Raw genomic sequence first — 16,608 nt, forward strand, 5'->3', positions numbered from 1 at the left:
AAGTAATAAAACATGGCATTCACATATTGGCATTTTTTGTGCATTTATAACACAAATAATACATACAATACAATGACCACTTTTTTCTCCAGTCTTTGAAAAGAATGACGTTGTATGTGGCACATTTGCAGCCTAATGAAGCTGCAGTGCAAACTTTTCAGCAAAAAAAAATATTACTTCACTTCCAGTTTGTCGCACATATTCTTTAAGAACAAATTGACTTTGTTTAACTGTAAGATGCTTACTTTGCACTTATGCATCATTATTGTAATGTGTCATCTCATCGTTTTTTTTCTTTCTTTTCTTTAGGCAATGGATATTAGCAGCCATCTTAGCTCTTTAAGTGATGGTTTCTTTGCTCCTGCATGCTGTGTTTCCCCTCATTAATGCAAGCTATTCTCCATCACCGTCCTCTGTGAAGGGACTCTCCTCATGCAGACCACAGAACTCTGACAAGGACGAAATTACTTTTAGCTTTCACACCTAATTAAAGTGTCAATGGATCACCTTCAATGGAGTTGACTGCATTGATGTCATTCTTTTACAAGACAAGGCTTTGACTGTGAGTAGCTGCACTTATGGTCGCTGGATGGATCCTGTACAAGGTGCTTTTGAGGATATTTCTCAGGTTGTCCTTCCGCTGCATCTGTCAGACAGAGTCCAGCTGTTTTTCACTCAGCTGTAGAGTGCATAAATAGCCTAATGACCGTTTCTCCACAGAACCAGAATATTATTATTTCTGCATACATGATGGTTGTAATCAGATTCTATTACACTTATTACATGGCATCCTTAGGCAAGGCAAGGCAGCTATATTTATAGAGCACATTTCAGCAACAGGGCAATTCAAAGTGCATTACATAAAAACGTATAAAGAAAAATTAATAAAAAAGGTAAAATGTGAGAAAAAAAGTCACAATGCAGCATAAGTAACTAAACATTAAAAAGCAGTAAAAACAACAGCTAAAAATACAAAAGCAGACAACAATGCAACTTCAGCATGAGAAAGGAAGAATTATTTAAAGAAAGTCAACATCAAGTAGAAAGGTCTTCAGCTTTGATTTAAAAGAACTGAAAGTTGCGGCGGACATGCCGTTTTCTGGGGGTTTGTTCCAGAGCATAAAAAATGAACGCTGCTTTCCTTTCCTATCCTTAGAAGCATTTAAAGAAAAAATTCACTCGGATATACATGCGTTAGACGACAGCTCTGTTCATCATGGTTGCCTGAAAATGACTTTGAAAGTTGAACCATTGCATATTTAAACTGTGGGGGGCTGTAGTGTGGCCTACCTCTGATATTTATTTTTAAATACAGAATTCTCTTTAAATCCCATTATCCCACTGTATGCTTAACCAGACTCTGCAAACTTTCATTCGGTTAGAAGTTTCTTTTTTTTTTTTTATCCTTCAGTGGGCTTGTTGTATAAAATATATTTCCACTGTCTTAAAGAACATGCTGTACTTTTCCAAGCTGCTGAACAGAAGGAAATGAGAGTGAGCTGAATATATTCTGAATAGAAACTGAGTATCCTCAGCTGAGAGATGAACACTCAGTGATTTAAGAGAGACAGGACAAGTATAAATAGGTGTCTTGCTTGAAATCTGTGTCCATGACTTGTGTAATTCTGCACATGACTTTGGGTGTGTGTGTGTGTGTGTTTGTGTGTGTGTGTGTGTGTGTGTGTTTGTGTGTGTGTGTGTGTGTGTGTGTGTGTGTGTGTGTGTGTGTGAGTGTGAGTGTGTGTGCGTGTGTGTGTGTGCGTATGTGTGTGCGTGCATGCGTGCGTGCGTGCGTGCGTTTGTGTGTGTGTGTGTGTTTGTAGTAAATGAGCAGTTATACATGCAGGTTGGCAGGGGGAGCTTTAGAAGAGCCTTGAACATCAGCAGCTCCTGGTAAAGAGCTTGGAAGTGCTTGAAAAAACGTTTGATTTTTCACATGAAGTCCCCATGGCTCAGCTCAATCGTGTAGACATTTGGATTCAGCGCCTTTGAGGTGAACATTTTAAAAGGAGACGGTTCACCTCCACTGCATCAGTAGTCGCTTACTAGAACTTTGAGAAGATGAAACACAAATAAAGATACAATACTGTCTTTAAGGATAACTTTCAGGGATTGTGGTATTAAGAAACTTTTGATCAGAAAAGGTGACGCTTACAGCTTTATCAAAATAATGAGTGAAGAGCGCCTTTTATAGAGGTTCAGACAGGGCACATGACAAGCAATGACTCAGTTCCTGGTTTACAGTCAATTATATCTCAGTCATCTTTGTTGTAGATGTCTGTTCCACCTCTGCCACCTAGACAAAAATAGGAATGTTTCCAAGAACACTTTGGAGTCCAGTGAATTTAATGAGGGGGAAGTTTGAAGATAGTCAGAAAATGAATGGTTCATGCTTCTAGAAAAAAAGACAACGAAGGCAAGAAGAATAAGGAATGGGTTTTACATTGTTAACGGGGCTCTAACAGATAAACACGGCAAATAAAAAAAAAGGGTTTTGGCTATCTCTGTTTTCTGTACTGATTACATTTGATTGACCTTGTGGTTTGCCATCACAGCTATTTCCATCCCAGCAGCAGAGCACCATGTCCATGCACTGGGCAGATAGCAAAAGCCTAGATTGACAGAGAAAGGAGTCATTGCAGAGTTTGTGTTCTGCCAGTCATAAGTACTCTCTTTGACTGTCATGCCCATGTTCTAACACACCACATGTGGGAAACATCATAGAGCAGCTTTACACACAACAGCTATCCTGAATAGCTTCCATTCAAGGCAATTCTTAGCATGACACCTTCAGACCTGGTCAGTGTATTTCCTTACCCTGCTATCAGGTGTGTATGAGGCTAAATCAAAAATCTTATGTCAAATAATGTCTTTATTTCCACTACCTAATGTTTTTTTGTTACAGTGTGAAATGTTTGTTCTCATTTTAGGACGTGTTTTTGTTTATTGTAAGCCCACGAACCTCTGCAGCTGTCCTAAAGTAAAACATGATGGAACTGACTTGCTATCTTGAATTTAAATCAGATGATATGCTAAAATACAAAACATTATTAAAAAAACTATGTGTTTTATGATTTAAAGGACTGTCCTGACCTCATAAACCATCAGGGTACAATTGTTTTATCAGCCTTCTGATTATGTTATTAGAGACCAGATATTCAATGGGAAAGAGATTCAACTTTGAAAACGTCCTGTGTTTTTCACATATAAAAAAAACATCTTAAAGTAACAGTGGATAGTGTAAGTATGTCAATATTACAATCAGTTCACGAAATTTGCATACACATGCATATCTAAAAAGTTTCTCACTCTTTGAGTTTGACTCTACTTAATAATGAGGCAGAAGTCAAGTTTTAAAACAATGCATGTTCATTGGCTGAAATCCATAAATATTTCATGTTTGAGGTCTGAAGGGGATAAACACACATTAACCCAAGAGATTATTTTTCCCGGGTGCAAATGTTGTTCTAGCACATCTATTTTTGCCACATCTGTAATCTTTAAAACATGTAAAATATTTCACCACAAAGCATGTTTTACAAATATAAACTTTGCTTGTCATTAGTAAACATTTTCTTTAATAAACAAGGCTTTGGAGAATATCACTGTACATCTCCCGCTGAGATCAGAGAAAAGAAAACTGTTCCAACTGTGGTTAACAGCTAATGATGAAAAACACATGCAGACTGCATCGTTCATTTCAAGACATTGCGTGATGCTTAACCATTTCTTCACTTTCACGCCATTTGACCCTGACCTTTCCTTTCTGCTGTGATTCTATGTCAGACTGCACACAATCAATGTCTGTCACCTTCTGCATGATCACAAAACAGTGGACCCTCCGTGACAGGGTCTCCACTGGCAGTCCTGTCTGCCTACATTTGGGCCACTAGATCTTCTATTGGTGGTACTGGGGCATCCTCCCTCATTATCTCCACCACCCCGCCCTAGCCAGCCCACTGGAAGTGATGCTAATAACATGAACACCAACTGACTGACATGGGTGAAGAACCAGGAGATGAAATCCATACTTCATGCATTTTGCATGGGGTGGTAATTACAGGGGCACTAAATGCTTCTGCTTAAGTATCCGTGTTCTTGGTGTGACAAGAAAGATTCTGCTGAAAGCTTGTAATGTCAAGACCAGATGCAAAACTGAGTAAATTAAGAATAACGTGAGCGCTCTGAACCGATTTGAACATTTTTAGTAGAGAACCTGCGGCACCAACCTGAAAACCTTGAAGCTTCACCAAACTGATAGCACCCATAGCCATTGCATTTGACAGTGCAGATACCAAGGGTGATGTTTTGAAGCATGGCCTTAATTACATGTGCTTTCTTGCTGAATAAGTGTCTGCTTCTCTAACCAACCCTGAGACCCATTGACAATATTTCCCCCCTCTCGTCGCCCTGGGCCCCTGGCTCTGGCCATTAGGGAGATTCCTTGTCTTCCCTAAGCAATGACAGGTGAAGTGGAGCACAAAATCCCAAAGCCTGCCATGGGCCTCTCCACAACCTCAGTACCTCTAATTCTTGCAGACAGTCATCTTTCTATTAGCACTTCTTTCTACTTACATGTCTTTTGACAGACAACAGATTACCAGTGTTTGAGACGACAGCCACACAGTCTGTGACAGAGAGATTGTGTATACACAATGTTGTTATTCCATGGGCCGACAAAGGCAAGCACTACCAGACAGAATCACTTTCAGTTCAGGCCACGCAAGATAATAAATGGTCAATGCACACCAAGGTTTTGCATCCTCGGACAGTAAAGAAAAAGCTTACTCATCAATTTCCTTATTTGATTGATTATTATAGAATTGAGATTGAGCTTCAAAGTTATTTTGCATGCACGCACGCACACACACACATACTGTATATGCAGTATACATATCTATATATACAGTACAAAGGATATTCTGCATATGTATGCGTGCATACACTTGGGGATACATTCAAAGATTTCAATGGGACCGTAATTTCTTAACGTAATGATGTCCACTTGTTTCTATTTACTTAGCTGATTGGTTCTTCCCATAATATGAAATCTAACATTTGTCCATTAGGGCCGTCGGCACAATTGATGGTCCCAGGCCCATTAATAAGGCAAGAAATTCCACTAATTAACAAGGCACACCTGTAAAGTGAAAACCATTTCAGGTGACTACCTCATGAAGCTCAATGAGAGAACACCAAGGGTTTTGCAGCACTATCAAAAAAGCAAAGGGTGGCTACTTTGAAGAAACTAGAACATGAGACATGTTTTTAGTAATTTCACACTTTTTTGTTCAGTACATAATTCCATGTGTGTTCATTCATGGTTTTGATGCCTTCAGTGATAATCTACAATGTAAATAGTCATGAAAACAAAAAAAATGTGTTGAATGAGAAGGTGGCTCCAAACGTTTGGCCTGTACTGTATACAGTCTATATTTCAATGTAACATGAATCTGTATGTGTGGATCTTTTCATTTTCAAACAAACTTCTTAATGGCATGTAATAGAATGTAAAGTAACTTCAGATGCTTCACATGCATGACCAAATGACATGCATTTAACTTTGTCTAACATTTACATTACATACAGGAATGAAAACTCCTCTAGCTGGTTAGTTAAACTACTGTGTCATTTACATGGCCAAGTTACCCCTCTACTCTCAGCACTAACAAAATAGAACTCAGTGTCAAACAACACTAGGTAGCGGGGATCTTGTTCACACGTTTCAAGGTGATCTATTATAGAAACATACGTAAACCAAACCCCTCTATGTGAATGATGTTTCCTTTTTTATCCAAACAAAATGATAGTATTTGTAATGTGTGTTATTGGCTAGTGTCTGGGCCCCTATACACAAGCTTCACATAGCTTACCAGGGCATCCCATTTTACATATCTGCATAATGTATTTCGATTGTACTTTGATTGTCTTTTAAGTTCTGTGAATAAATTGTAATAGAACTTGAGGAGAAAAGGAAAGGGGTGGAGGATGAAATCCTATTTAAAGCAAACTCTTGTATTGCAAGAATTTGCATGATTCAACCTTTACAGAAATTTGAAAGAACAGTTGAGGAAAGGCGAAATGAATAAGCCAAAGACATAAGATGCGTTCAAACACAAGGACAACTTGAACACTGAATGGGGAGAACGTTTTAATAAAAAATACGGTCACCAAAGGTTGTCATCAGAAATTCAAAATTAGCAGAAGAAAAACCTAGCCTGCATATGGGCTACATTTAGAATGCATTTTCTCAATTAACTTGTTGCTAAATCCAGTCTGCAGAATAAGTGTCAGGTTCTGCCATGCTTTTATTCTAGTGTTTGATTTCCCAATTGTTGTTGGTCCCAGTTGTTGGACTTTTGCCTGTTTCCTGACAATGATTATTGCCTGCTTCTTGTACCTTTGCCTGCATTGCTCTTGGAACAATAAATCTACTTACTTCTGATTCGTGAGTCGTGCATTTGAGTCTGCCCTTGTACCGTGATAATGAGTTTAAAAATCTCCAGATCTCTCCGGTAAAAGTGAAAAAAGGTAAAGGGCATTTAACAGCTTTTTACCACAGCTAAATAACTTTCAGTCAGTTTGTATTTTTTTAATACCTGTAAAAGCAATAAAGTTCTCAGAGACTAAACTGCATACTTCTCTGTTTAACTTCCATGTGAAATTTTGAATGAAACCACTGTACCCATAGACAGTTAAAGTAAGCTGAAATATTGGTGTTTATTTTAACTAAACAGTAACAGCAATTATACAAATAGAGAAAATAGGCCTACGTAAAAAAAAAATGTCTACAAGATGAATGTAGCGTTTTTCAATGGATTGCAACAAACGTGGTCACGAATTTATCCGTGACTCCATCTGGAAAATTATTCACGATTTCGTGTGTTTGACCCTCTGAATTTATCGTTAGACACACCTCGGCTTGAGACGGGACGGCATGACATGGGACGCTCCAGGCTGCAGCCATTCCCGTCTCTTTTTCCTTCACTGGTCTCCGTCCAGAACAACGGGATCTGTTGGTCCATTTCTTTAACTGTCTATGAAATAGAAGGCGAACGTTGTACAGCATTACAACCATTGGCTGAAAATGAACACGTGACCGTCACGCTAGACAGGAAGTTATGAAGGTTGAGCGTGTTTATTTGTTTACAGAGTTTTTCATTTGCAACTCGCCGGGGCTATCTTAGGTGAATGAAAAATATTTAAAATGCATAGCGTGTAATATCGATACAGCTACTACCGCGTGCCTGTGACGTTTATGCCGCATAGATGGGAATAGCACACGCTAAGAAGACATGCTAAAGGCACGCTTTATTAGCCTGCTAACTTCCAAGGTAACGTTACCTGTCATGCTACGCCGTCATGTGTCGCTGACAGCGTTATAATGTAACCTCTTTGTTACAAAGTGTAAATATAACCACCACGTTTGTGTGCAGGTACAATTGTTGGCGCCTTCGGTGAGTTAACGATATCGATTGCTTGTTAGCCAGCTGAAAAAGAAGCTAACATGGGAGTTGCACAGGACACGGTGACCTCTCACAATATGTCTCTCAAAAGAGAAGGTATGAATCCACCAAGTGTATGAAGACCGTGCTTCGTTACAACCCATGCATGTAGCAGTGGGCACAGTTTTACGCTTTATGCTGGCTGTAACGTTACCCATCCTCTTTCCCTTTAGGAACAAACGTTATCTGATGATATGACCAAAGACCCGGTGCATCATGGCGTTATCTGAAGTTTATTGGGATCACCAGATACCCCTTCCAAAGCTTGCTCCAGTTCAGGCCAAGGTCACTGTCGCCCTGGTGGCTCTCCTGTGTTTCATTAACAGTTATGACGGGGAGTTTGTGTTTGATGATTCAGAAGCAATTGTCAACAACAAGGTATTTTTGTTGTTCTAGTAGTATGATAACCACATATTCATATTTGCAAAACCATCGATGTACCCACGTTGTATTTCTTTAATTACATGTTATATCATTGCCTGCAACATTAACACAATGACATCCTGCCCTTTTCTAATTTGTCTAATTTTGTGTTTCTGTGCAGGACTTGAAACCCACGACTCCTCTGAACAATATCTGGAGCAATGATTTCTGGGGAAGCAACCTAAGTAGCAACTCCAGTCACAAATCCTACCGACCTCTCACTGTCCTTACATTTAGGTAAGAACTCAAACACTGATGTTAGATTATCGTTACAAAAATATGTTTCTCCTCGTCCGGCAGGTGTTAACATCGTCTAACAGGAAACCACAACACAACACGCAGGTGCAGTACCAGTCAAATGTTTGGACATGCACTGTATATTAAAGGACGGTTGATTGATAAGCAAGCATATTTCCTATAACCGTGTCTAATGTGGCTCTATGGGTTGTTTTAACTTTGCCCTCTGCCACCTCCGTTATAGTGATTTGGGGAAACAAGGACTTGTGCAAAACAACTTATCATGGCCACCTATGTGAGCCTCCTACAACTTTACAAATAAATTCTTGTCTCTGAGTTTGGTTGAAAGTCAACAGAATTGAAAGGTAAGATAATTCAGTTTTTCACAGGTACCGTTTGTCAGACAGAAGAAACCCTTCCGTCTCTCTGCCTTGCCACCCAGGGCTCCACCTGGGGCCCTAACAGGCCATTCTGTCTCTGGCTGGAGGAAAAATAATGGGCCTTGGCTTTACTGCAGCTCGGTCAGCTCTGCTAATTTCCTGCCTCAGCATATGTGGATTCTCCAAGGAACCGTGCAAGCTTATCTGAGTGTGCTGACCTGTCAGCTCCAGTGCCCATGAATACTTTTAAGATGCACGATTCTGTCTTTAACCATCATAACAACACTGTGGTTGAGTCTGATCACAGGGCAATGGCAGGAGTGAGCTCATTTTTAAGTATCTTACCCAGTTGGGCTCCATTTAGGGCAGCATTTAACTCCCGGCTTGTACTGTCCTCTTTAACTGTGCCTACAGATACACACGATTACTCTTTTAATTATTTTTTTTTACACTGGCCCAACATTATCATGTCATTATGCTTTGCAATAGCTCTTATCCCCCTCGCCCACTTCTGTACTTTCCTACATCTGCCGTACATTTAGCATTAGGAATTTGCCCCTTTTGCTGTTACAGGCTGAACTACCTCTTGGCTGGAGGCCTGCATCCTGTTGGCTTCCATGTGCTGAACATCATCCTCCATGCTGTAATATCTTCCCTTATGATTGACGTGTTTGCTATACTGATTGGTGGACTGGCCTATGATGTGAAGGGTAGAATACTTAATTATGCCCCCAAGACCTCTCTGCTTGCTGCCCTCTTCTTTGCCACACACCCAGTCCACACAGAAAGTGTAAGTAGACTTCTAAAGTTTTTCTTATTTTTTATTTTCATTTCTATTAAGTACAATTCTTTTGTGCTTTGTTCCCACAGTGATATTAAAGCTACATTTACATTGCTGCGTCTTAATTTAAAAACAAATATCTTTTGCTATGTTTACACCTCGCTTTCACATTGCACTGGTTCGTTTCGGAGCCTCTAAACCCGGAAAAGCCTTGTGATCCTGACAAGGTTTGGAATCCCCAGGGTTGTGTTGTAGTCTCAACAGATGCAAATAGAGACCTTTGGTAACACCGTCACTGACGCCATTGTTTCGCTGCCCGATGGGGTCTTATCGGTCATGAAGTCTAATTCTCTTAAGACTAAGCTACTAACGTTAACTTAGGAACTACTAGCAATGTGCGGAGTATACTGTAAAATACATGCTGCCTCCTGTTTACCGTGTTTTCTTAAAATAGAATTAATGTTCACAATGTTTAAACTTATTACACATGATAACAAAAAATTTTGTTTTACATATTTATATAAACTACTTTTTCTTCTATAGAAATTGTGATCTGCGATTGTGGAATACTTTTATTTACAACATGGATTCCATACATCAGCACATCTTGGCATTTTGACATACTAGTCAAGGAATTTTAATAGTAAACATGCAGTGGTTCCATGCCAAGAACAAAAGCCTAGTCTCAGTTGGGAGGGTAGGGCCAAGGCGCGTGTGGTAGCATGGCCTGATTATTACTTGTGTTTGGGAGCTTATTGACCTGCCAACACATGTGTGTTTGCTGTAAAGCCTAGCTGGAAGGCTGCAATTCCCGCTCTTCACGCTCTTTAATCATTCAGGTCAAGGACTGGATAAGACCTGGGGGGTGGAAGTCAGGCAGACTGTTGGCTTAGGCCCGCTGTATGTATCAAAGCAAGCATCCGCAGGATGCCAACCATTCTGTACCCACACACTGTATATACCACACACCAACAGGCCACGCTGGTAATGAGAGATTTTTCTTATCTCTGTTAATAAGCCTCCATTCGTAAGTGGATGCCCCATGCAAAACAGAATGTGATGTAAGGATTGGATAAACATATAAATGCAGTAATTAATGAAGGGATGCGTTTAAGAATGCTGTTTCATAATGTGTACTTGTAGGCCTTTTGTTTAACATCTTTCATTCTCTTGGTTTTCTCTGTTCCCTTCTCCTTCTCAATAGGTGGCTGGTATAGTGGGTCGAGCAGATCTTTTGTGCGCTCTGTTCTTTCAGCTCTCTTTCCTCACCTACTGCAAAGCTTTCAACAGAGGTAGGTATCTAAACAAGTACGATTCTGCATGTACACTTGTATGCTGTACTGTACAAAAGACTGTCCATATGTGCTGATGTGTATATAGTGCCAGCATTAAACATTCTGGAGCTGCTTGTTTTTAAATCTATCTGTTTGAACACCTACATGTTAGGCCTTAACTGTCCATAACCGGCTTGGTCTTGGCTTTGTGTTCCCAGGAAGTGACAGAGATGACAGGTTTTCGGTCCGGTGGGTTGTGGTCAGCCTCTTGCTGTGTGCTGCAGCGATGCTCTGTAAAGAACAAGGCATCACAGTTTTGGTACAAAGTCTTTTTCTTTGCAAAGTCATTTTGTTGTGAGTTGAGGCTTATATCACATCCAGTGAGAAGAAAAATGTTAAAAGAGAGAGCTCATCAGTGGTGCACAACAAAAACTTGTGTGTTAACACTTTTATGAAGACACACCAATTGATGTGATCTCTTTTTGTTCTTGCTTATGTGAAAAACCTAAAAGTCTTATGTTTTTCCTATTTATGGTTTAAGCTAAATATTCATTTTGTTGCTGAACTAAATTTTATTGTAAATGCCATTTCTCCTTGCTACTCTATGTATTCTTCTTTAGGGTGTGAATGCAGCCTTTGATGTCCTTCTGATCTGTAATGTTAATGTGTATGAACTCAGCCAGAGGCTACTCCTTAGGAAGATTCCACTCAATGTGAGTTACAGTTTGTATTCCCTCCCCCTCCTTTCTGTCATACATTACGCCCTCCTTTGTAGGATTAATGTCACATCACATACATTGCCTATTTAAAGCAATATGCATTTTAGTTAATTGAAGTCATGAAACAGTGTTTGCAAGTTACTAACAATCATGCATTTTCAATTTGCTAATGGCAAGTAGTAATATTTTTCTGACAGATGAGTGAGATACTGCGAATGGGATTGCTCACACGGTTGGCTCTAATGAGTCTGGGAGGACTCTTAATGCTCTATACACGCTGGAGGATCATGGGAACAGGACCACCAGCATTCACTGAAGTAGACAACCCTGCATCTTTTGCAGAAAATATATTTCTTCGAGTAAGTATGTTTTTTCATGGAAGTTATTTAATGTGAGCTGCAACATTTAACCACACACTAAAGCTAGACGATTTCTACCTTAAATTATCTCAAACATTAGAAATATATGTCAGGATCTATGCAACAATGAATTGACTCTGATGGTCTAATCAAACCTCTAATATTAGGTTTGCCCCAAGTAATCTTCCTCATGGAAAACAGTGATTGACTTTGATTCTGAATTTGAAATACTTTTCTTCTCTCATCTTCCCCAACTCTCTCCCATTCTGCACCTCCCCTGTTCCTCTTTGATTGGCAGATGGTGAACTATAATTACTACTACTCTCTGAATGCCTGGCTGCTGCTGTGTCCCTGGTGGCTGTGTTTTGATTGGTCCATGGGCTGTGTGCCTCTCATTAAGTCAGCCACTGATTGGCGGATGGTGTGGCTGCTGCTGCTCTGGTGCTTCCTGATAGGCTTGATAAGCCAAGCCTTATGCTCGCAGGACAGCCAAAGAAGGAGGTAAGCAAGCACAGCCATCTCACACTCGCTGTAGATGAGATGAAGTACATGTTGGCCTCTCTAGACCTACACTTGATTATGAAAATTGTACCATATCCACCGCAGTGTGACCAGCATTCCACGTCTCAATTGGGTTTTATTATGTTCTGCTGGTTTAGAGACAGACTGAGTGTGGTCTATAAGGAGTGTCCTGTGTTTAGGATAGTTTTGGAGTGGGTTATTGAACCCGCATTTCTCAGGCTAAATTGAATTACCATACAATGTAATTTTTAACATTTCTAAGTGTCATTCTGTGACTTTTTTCTCTCCCAACCAGGACACTGACCTTAGGCCTAGTGCTGCTGGTGGTCCCTTTTCTGCCAGCCTGTAACATTTTCTTCAGGGTGGGCTTCGTCATTGCTGAGAGAGTTCTCTACCTGTCTTCAGCTGGCTACTGCCTACTGCTGGCATACTCGGTGGGACACTGCTGCTGCCACTGGTCCAAATACAGGGTAGGGCTAAATCACACCAAAAAGATCGCACCAGAGTAAAGAGTACCACATCCTGTTAAACCCTCAGTTTCCAGCAGTCCAACCCAGTGACACAGGTCACAGTGTCCTGGTTTTAAACTCTTTATTTCATCACCTGTTAATGCAGCTTTAACAATTCAGTGATGAAGAGCAGGGACAGACATGACAAAAGACTAATGACTCACCTGTAAAGGGATGATAACAGCAGGTTGTGTCCATGTGTTAAATAGAATATTTGCAGGCTGTTAATAATTATTTTACTCTAGATCATTTTTGAGCATTTTTGGCCTTTTAATGACAGGACTGGCTGAAGAAGTGAAAGGGGGAGAGAGGGGGGGCAATGACATGCAGCAGAGTGCCGCAGGTTAGAGTCAAACCCGGATCCGCTGCGCTGAGGCGTAAACCTCTATACATGGGCGCACGCTCTACTAACTAAGCTATCGGGGCGCCCAATTATTTATTTTTAACCATAGTGGTAATAACATTGTAATTTACAGTACGTTGTTGTTAAATGTCTTCTTTTTCTGCTTTGTTTTCTTCCCCATTTCAGAAGCTACTGTGTGTGTCAGTGCTATCGCTGTTGTGTGTGTATGTAGCTCGCTGTGCTCTCCGCAGTCACCAGTGGCGATCAGAGCAAAGCCTTTTCACCAGCGCCCTGTCTGTGTGTCCATTTAATGCCAAGGTAAATATCTGTTTTTTTGTTTGTTTGTTTTTTTGCCGTTTTTATAGCATGTAAAATATTTGTCCATGTGGAAATAAACAGCAGTCAATCAATTAAAGTCACACTGATGCCATTTGGGTTGATGACTGATTCCTCAGGTCCATTACAATGTTGGTAAGAACCTGGCAGACAGAGGAAACTCTACCGCTGCTATTGCATATTACAGAGAGGCAGTCAGGTATGTCTCGTCACATGTCTTAGCAATACAAACAGCTACATGCTAGTTGAAATATTACATTATATTTGAGAGAGGGCTGAGTCACACCAACTGCACTTTCTGTGGTTTTCAGGTTACATCCTACCTACGTTCATGCCATGAACAACCTAGGGAATATCTTAAAGGAGAGGAATGAACTGATCGAGGCAGAGCAGCTGTTGTCCAAAGCTGTTTCTATTCAGTATGTTGCCCAACACATAGAAATACACATCTTACTAAAAACAAGACAACCACTTTATTTCACAGATGTCTTGAAATATCTCCCTACTGAAACCTTACCTTTTTTTAATCCACACAGGCATGACTTTGCTGCAGCTTGGATGAATCTGGGTATAGTTCAAAATAGCCTGCAGAAGTTCGAGGAAGCAGAGCAAAGCTATTGGAATGCAATCCGCTTCAGGAAAAAATACCCAGACTGCTACTATAACCTAGGACGCTTGGTGAGATTTCAGGCTGTAAACACAGTTTAGCAAGTGCTGCTGTTTAAAAAAGAAGAGAATTTTAGAACACTATTTCTCTCTTGTCGTGACAGTATGCTGATCTGAATAGACATGTGGATGCCCTAAATGCATGGAGGAATGCAACTGTGTTAAAACCTGACCACAGTCTGGCTTGGAACAACATGGTCATTCTGCTGGACAACACTGGTATTGACAAAATGCACACACACATGCACCCACATACTGTTCATACAGTACAATACATAAAACCCGGTTACACCTCGTTATTAGAACCTGTGGTCCAAAAAAGTTCCAAAAAGTCTAGTGATTGTTTTAAAACACAGTTACACTAGACTTTACAACTCTTTTAAGGTGTGTTCATCTGAAGTATTCTTAATATATATTTGTGTGATACCATGTAAATGATATAGTAGCAGCAATGGTAATAATAAATTACATTTTGTAATTTATTCTGTGATTAAATACTCATAATCGTAATAGTAAGTAATAAGGCTTTACCCATTTGTGAATTGATAGGCGTTTTTAAGTCACTTTACTTTCAAAGAACTCTCTGTTCTGTTTGTTCCAGCATTAACAGCCAAGAAACACAGCGTTGTTATTTTGGAAAGGCAGGAAATCTAAATGGCCAACAAGATTAGACCGGAAGAGCAGGAATCAGCAATGCTTGAAATTTATGTATTAAAGCTTTGTGTAGTGAGTTTTGAAGGCACTCTTCCCTGCCGTGTGGAGAATGCTCTGATTTCCAAACGCTCGAGCCGTTTTGTCAGAAGCCGCTCCCGTGGGGGCGGAGTCTCCCAGGAGGGCACTGGAACTATCCAATCAGGGCCCAGTATGTTCCTGATCAAACGCGGGCAAGCACAGCCAGAACAGCGCCCCCTCAGAGTCCCCCCCCCCCCCTCCGCATTTGTTCCCCAAATCTGACAGAAATAATTCTACCCCTCTCCCCAGCTCCCTACCAAAAAAGAATAGAGAAAAGAACAATAGGTGTCATTTTCAAAAAGCAAGGAATTGGTTCACTCCCCCACCCCCCCACCCCCTTTTTGTTTTGATCATTACACAAACAAAAGGCAGAATCAGTGTAGATTCAGGCAGAGGTGTTCAGACACAGTCACACATGTAGTCAAGCTGTGTCTGAAGGGCACAGGCCATGACTCAGGATGTGACTGTCATTGTCTCTCTGACTGTCATTCTGACTGTCTCTCTCTGACTGTCTCTCTCTCTCTCTCTCTCTCTCTCTCGCTCTCTCTCTTTCTATGTTTCTGGCCAGACATCAGACGGGTCTGTGACAGAGATCAATAACCCAGTGGGCCTTGTATTCAACCTTAATTAGGAGACTAAACCGCTTCTCCATGTGTGGAGAGGGAAAAACTCTGTTCTGGACACTGCTGACAAATACAGCAAGCATTCAGATTATTTCCATACCAGCTGTTATTACAGTTGTATCTCTGGATTTGTTTTGTTGAACTGTATGAATGTTAACACACCATTTTAGTAGCATATATGTTGGCTACAATGTTATGTAGATTACACTAAAAAAATATATGTAAGAATGTACATCCAGGCAGTTTGTGTGATGTGCGTTACTAAAAATGTTAATCTTGACATTGTTTTTACTTGTCTGTTCTGTCTTCAAGGTAACTTGGGCCAAGCTGAGCTGATCGGCCGAGAGGCTCTGAAGCTCCTACCCAACGACCACACTATCATGTTTTCATTGGCCAATGTCCTGGGGAAATCACAGAAATATAAGGTTTGTCAGTATAAACATTTTAACTCAGAATATTACTAAGTCATGAGTGGTGCAAGTATAAGATAATTCTGTTTTTTTTTTCTCAGGAGTCAGAGGGCTTCTTCCTTCATGCTCTCCGAATAAACCCAAATGCTGCTAGTTGCCATGGCAATTTAGGTAAGCTGCTGCAACTTTGGTTGTTTCACATATATTTTAAAGAATTGATGAGAGAATCTAGGCGATCATAAGCTATAAGAATAACTTTGAATGCTGCCTGACTTGTATTGCATGCACTAAATGAATAGAATGTTGTTTCTTTTTTTCCTCAGCTGTGTTGTATCATCGCTGGGGAAAGCTGGAGCTGGCAAAGAAACATTATGAGCTGTCTCTACAGTTGGATCCTGAGGCTCCTGGGACCAGAGACAACTATAACATGCTGCGACGCAAACTGGACCAGCTTAAACGACCCACACCCTGAAGAACCCCTGCCTGCCGTAAAACAAATCTTTCCCATTGTTCTGTTTTGTATTATTTAATCTCACTAATTCCGGCTTTGGACCATTTGGAAATAAAGACCATGATCTGGGTAACATGCTCTAGTTTTGTTCTTTACGGGGCAAACAACTTCTAAAAGGGAAAACAAAAGGAAAAATACAATGTTGCACAGTTGCATGTTGTCCTTTGGTAGCTTTAACGTTTATCCGAGACTTTCATGTGTGAGACTGCTTGGGTAACTAATTATATAATATATAATATAATAATTATCTAATTTAATTTCATGGGTGTTAAATGTTT

The 16,608-nt window shown here is 40.3% G+C and overlaps 1 protein-coding gene across 3 annotated transcripts; it reads left to right on the forward strand.

Moving 5' to 3' along the window:
* Nucleotides 1-7,078: 7,078 nt before the first annotated feature.
* tmtc4 (transmembrane O-mannosyltransferase targeting cadherins 4) lies at nt 7,079-16,401 on the forward strand. Of its 3 annotated transcripts, XM_034884528.1 has the most exons (19): nt 7,079-7,334; nt 7,437-7,562; nt 7,679-7,883; nt 8,050-8,165; nt 9,119-9,335; nt 10,531-10,618; nt 10,819-10,919; nt 11,221-11,313; nt 11,517-11,678; nt 11,977-12,179; nt 12,496-12,670; nt 13,239-13,370; nt 13,508-13,587; nt 13,700-13,807; nt 13,925-14,066; nt 14,159-14,273; nt 15,722-15,834; nt 15,921-15,990; nt 16,143-16,401. In XM_034884528.1, exons 3-19 carry the CDS (start codon nt 7,722-7,724, stop codon nt 16,289-16,291), a joined length of 2,226 nt encoding a protein of 741 aa, XP_034740419.1. In that variant the 5' UTR covers nt 7,079-7,334; nt 7,437-7,562; nt 7,679-7,721; the 3' UTR covers nt 16,292-16,401. The 3 variants fall into 3 exon arrangements, with proteins under 3 accessions (XP_034740419.1, XP_034740418.1, XP_034740420.1); XM_034884527.1 differs by having other exon boundaries at nt 7,085-7,562; XM_034884529.1 differs by lacking the exon at nt 7,437-7,562 and having other exon boundaries at nt 7,087-7,334.
* The last annotated feature ends 207 nt before the right edge of the window (nt 16,402-16,608 follow it).

Source organism: Etheostoma cragini, chromosome 11 (genome assembly GCF_013103735.1).
Source record: "Etheostoma cragini isolate CJK2018 chromosome 11, CSU_Ecrag_1.0, whole genome shotgun sequence".
Classification (NCBI taxonomy): domain Eukaryota; kingdom Metazoa; phylum Chordata; class Actinopteri; order Perciformes; family Percidae; genus Etheostoma; species Etheostoma cragini.

Bases quoted from the DNA above. Each gene is read 5' to 3' on its own strand.
- tmtc4 (XM_034884528.1), top strand. From the start codon at position 7,722: ATGGCGTTATCTGAAGTTTATTGGGATCACCAGATACCCCTTCCAAAG. The intron at 7,884-8,049 runs GTATTTTTGTTG...GTTTCTGTGCAG, and splicing joins AAGCAATTGTCAACAACAAG to GACTTGAAACCCACGACTCC. The intron at 14,067-14,158 runs GTGAGATTTCAG...TTGTCGTGACAG, and splicing joins ACTATAACCTAGGACGCTTG to TATGCTGATCTGAATAGACA.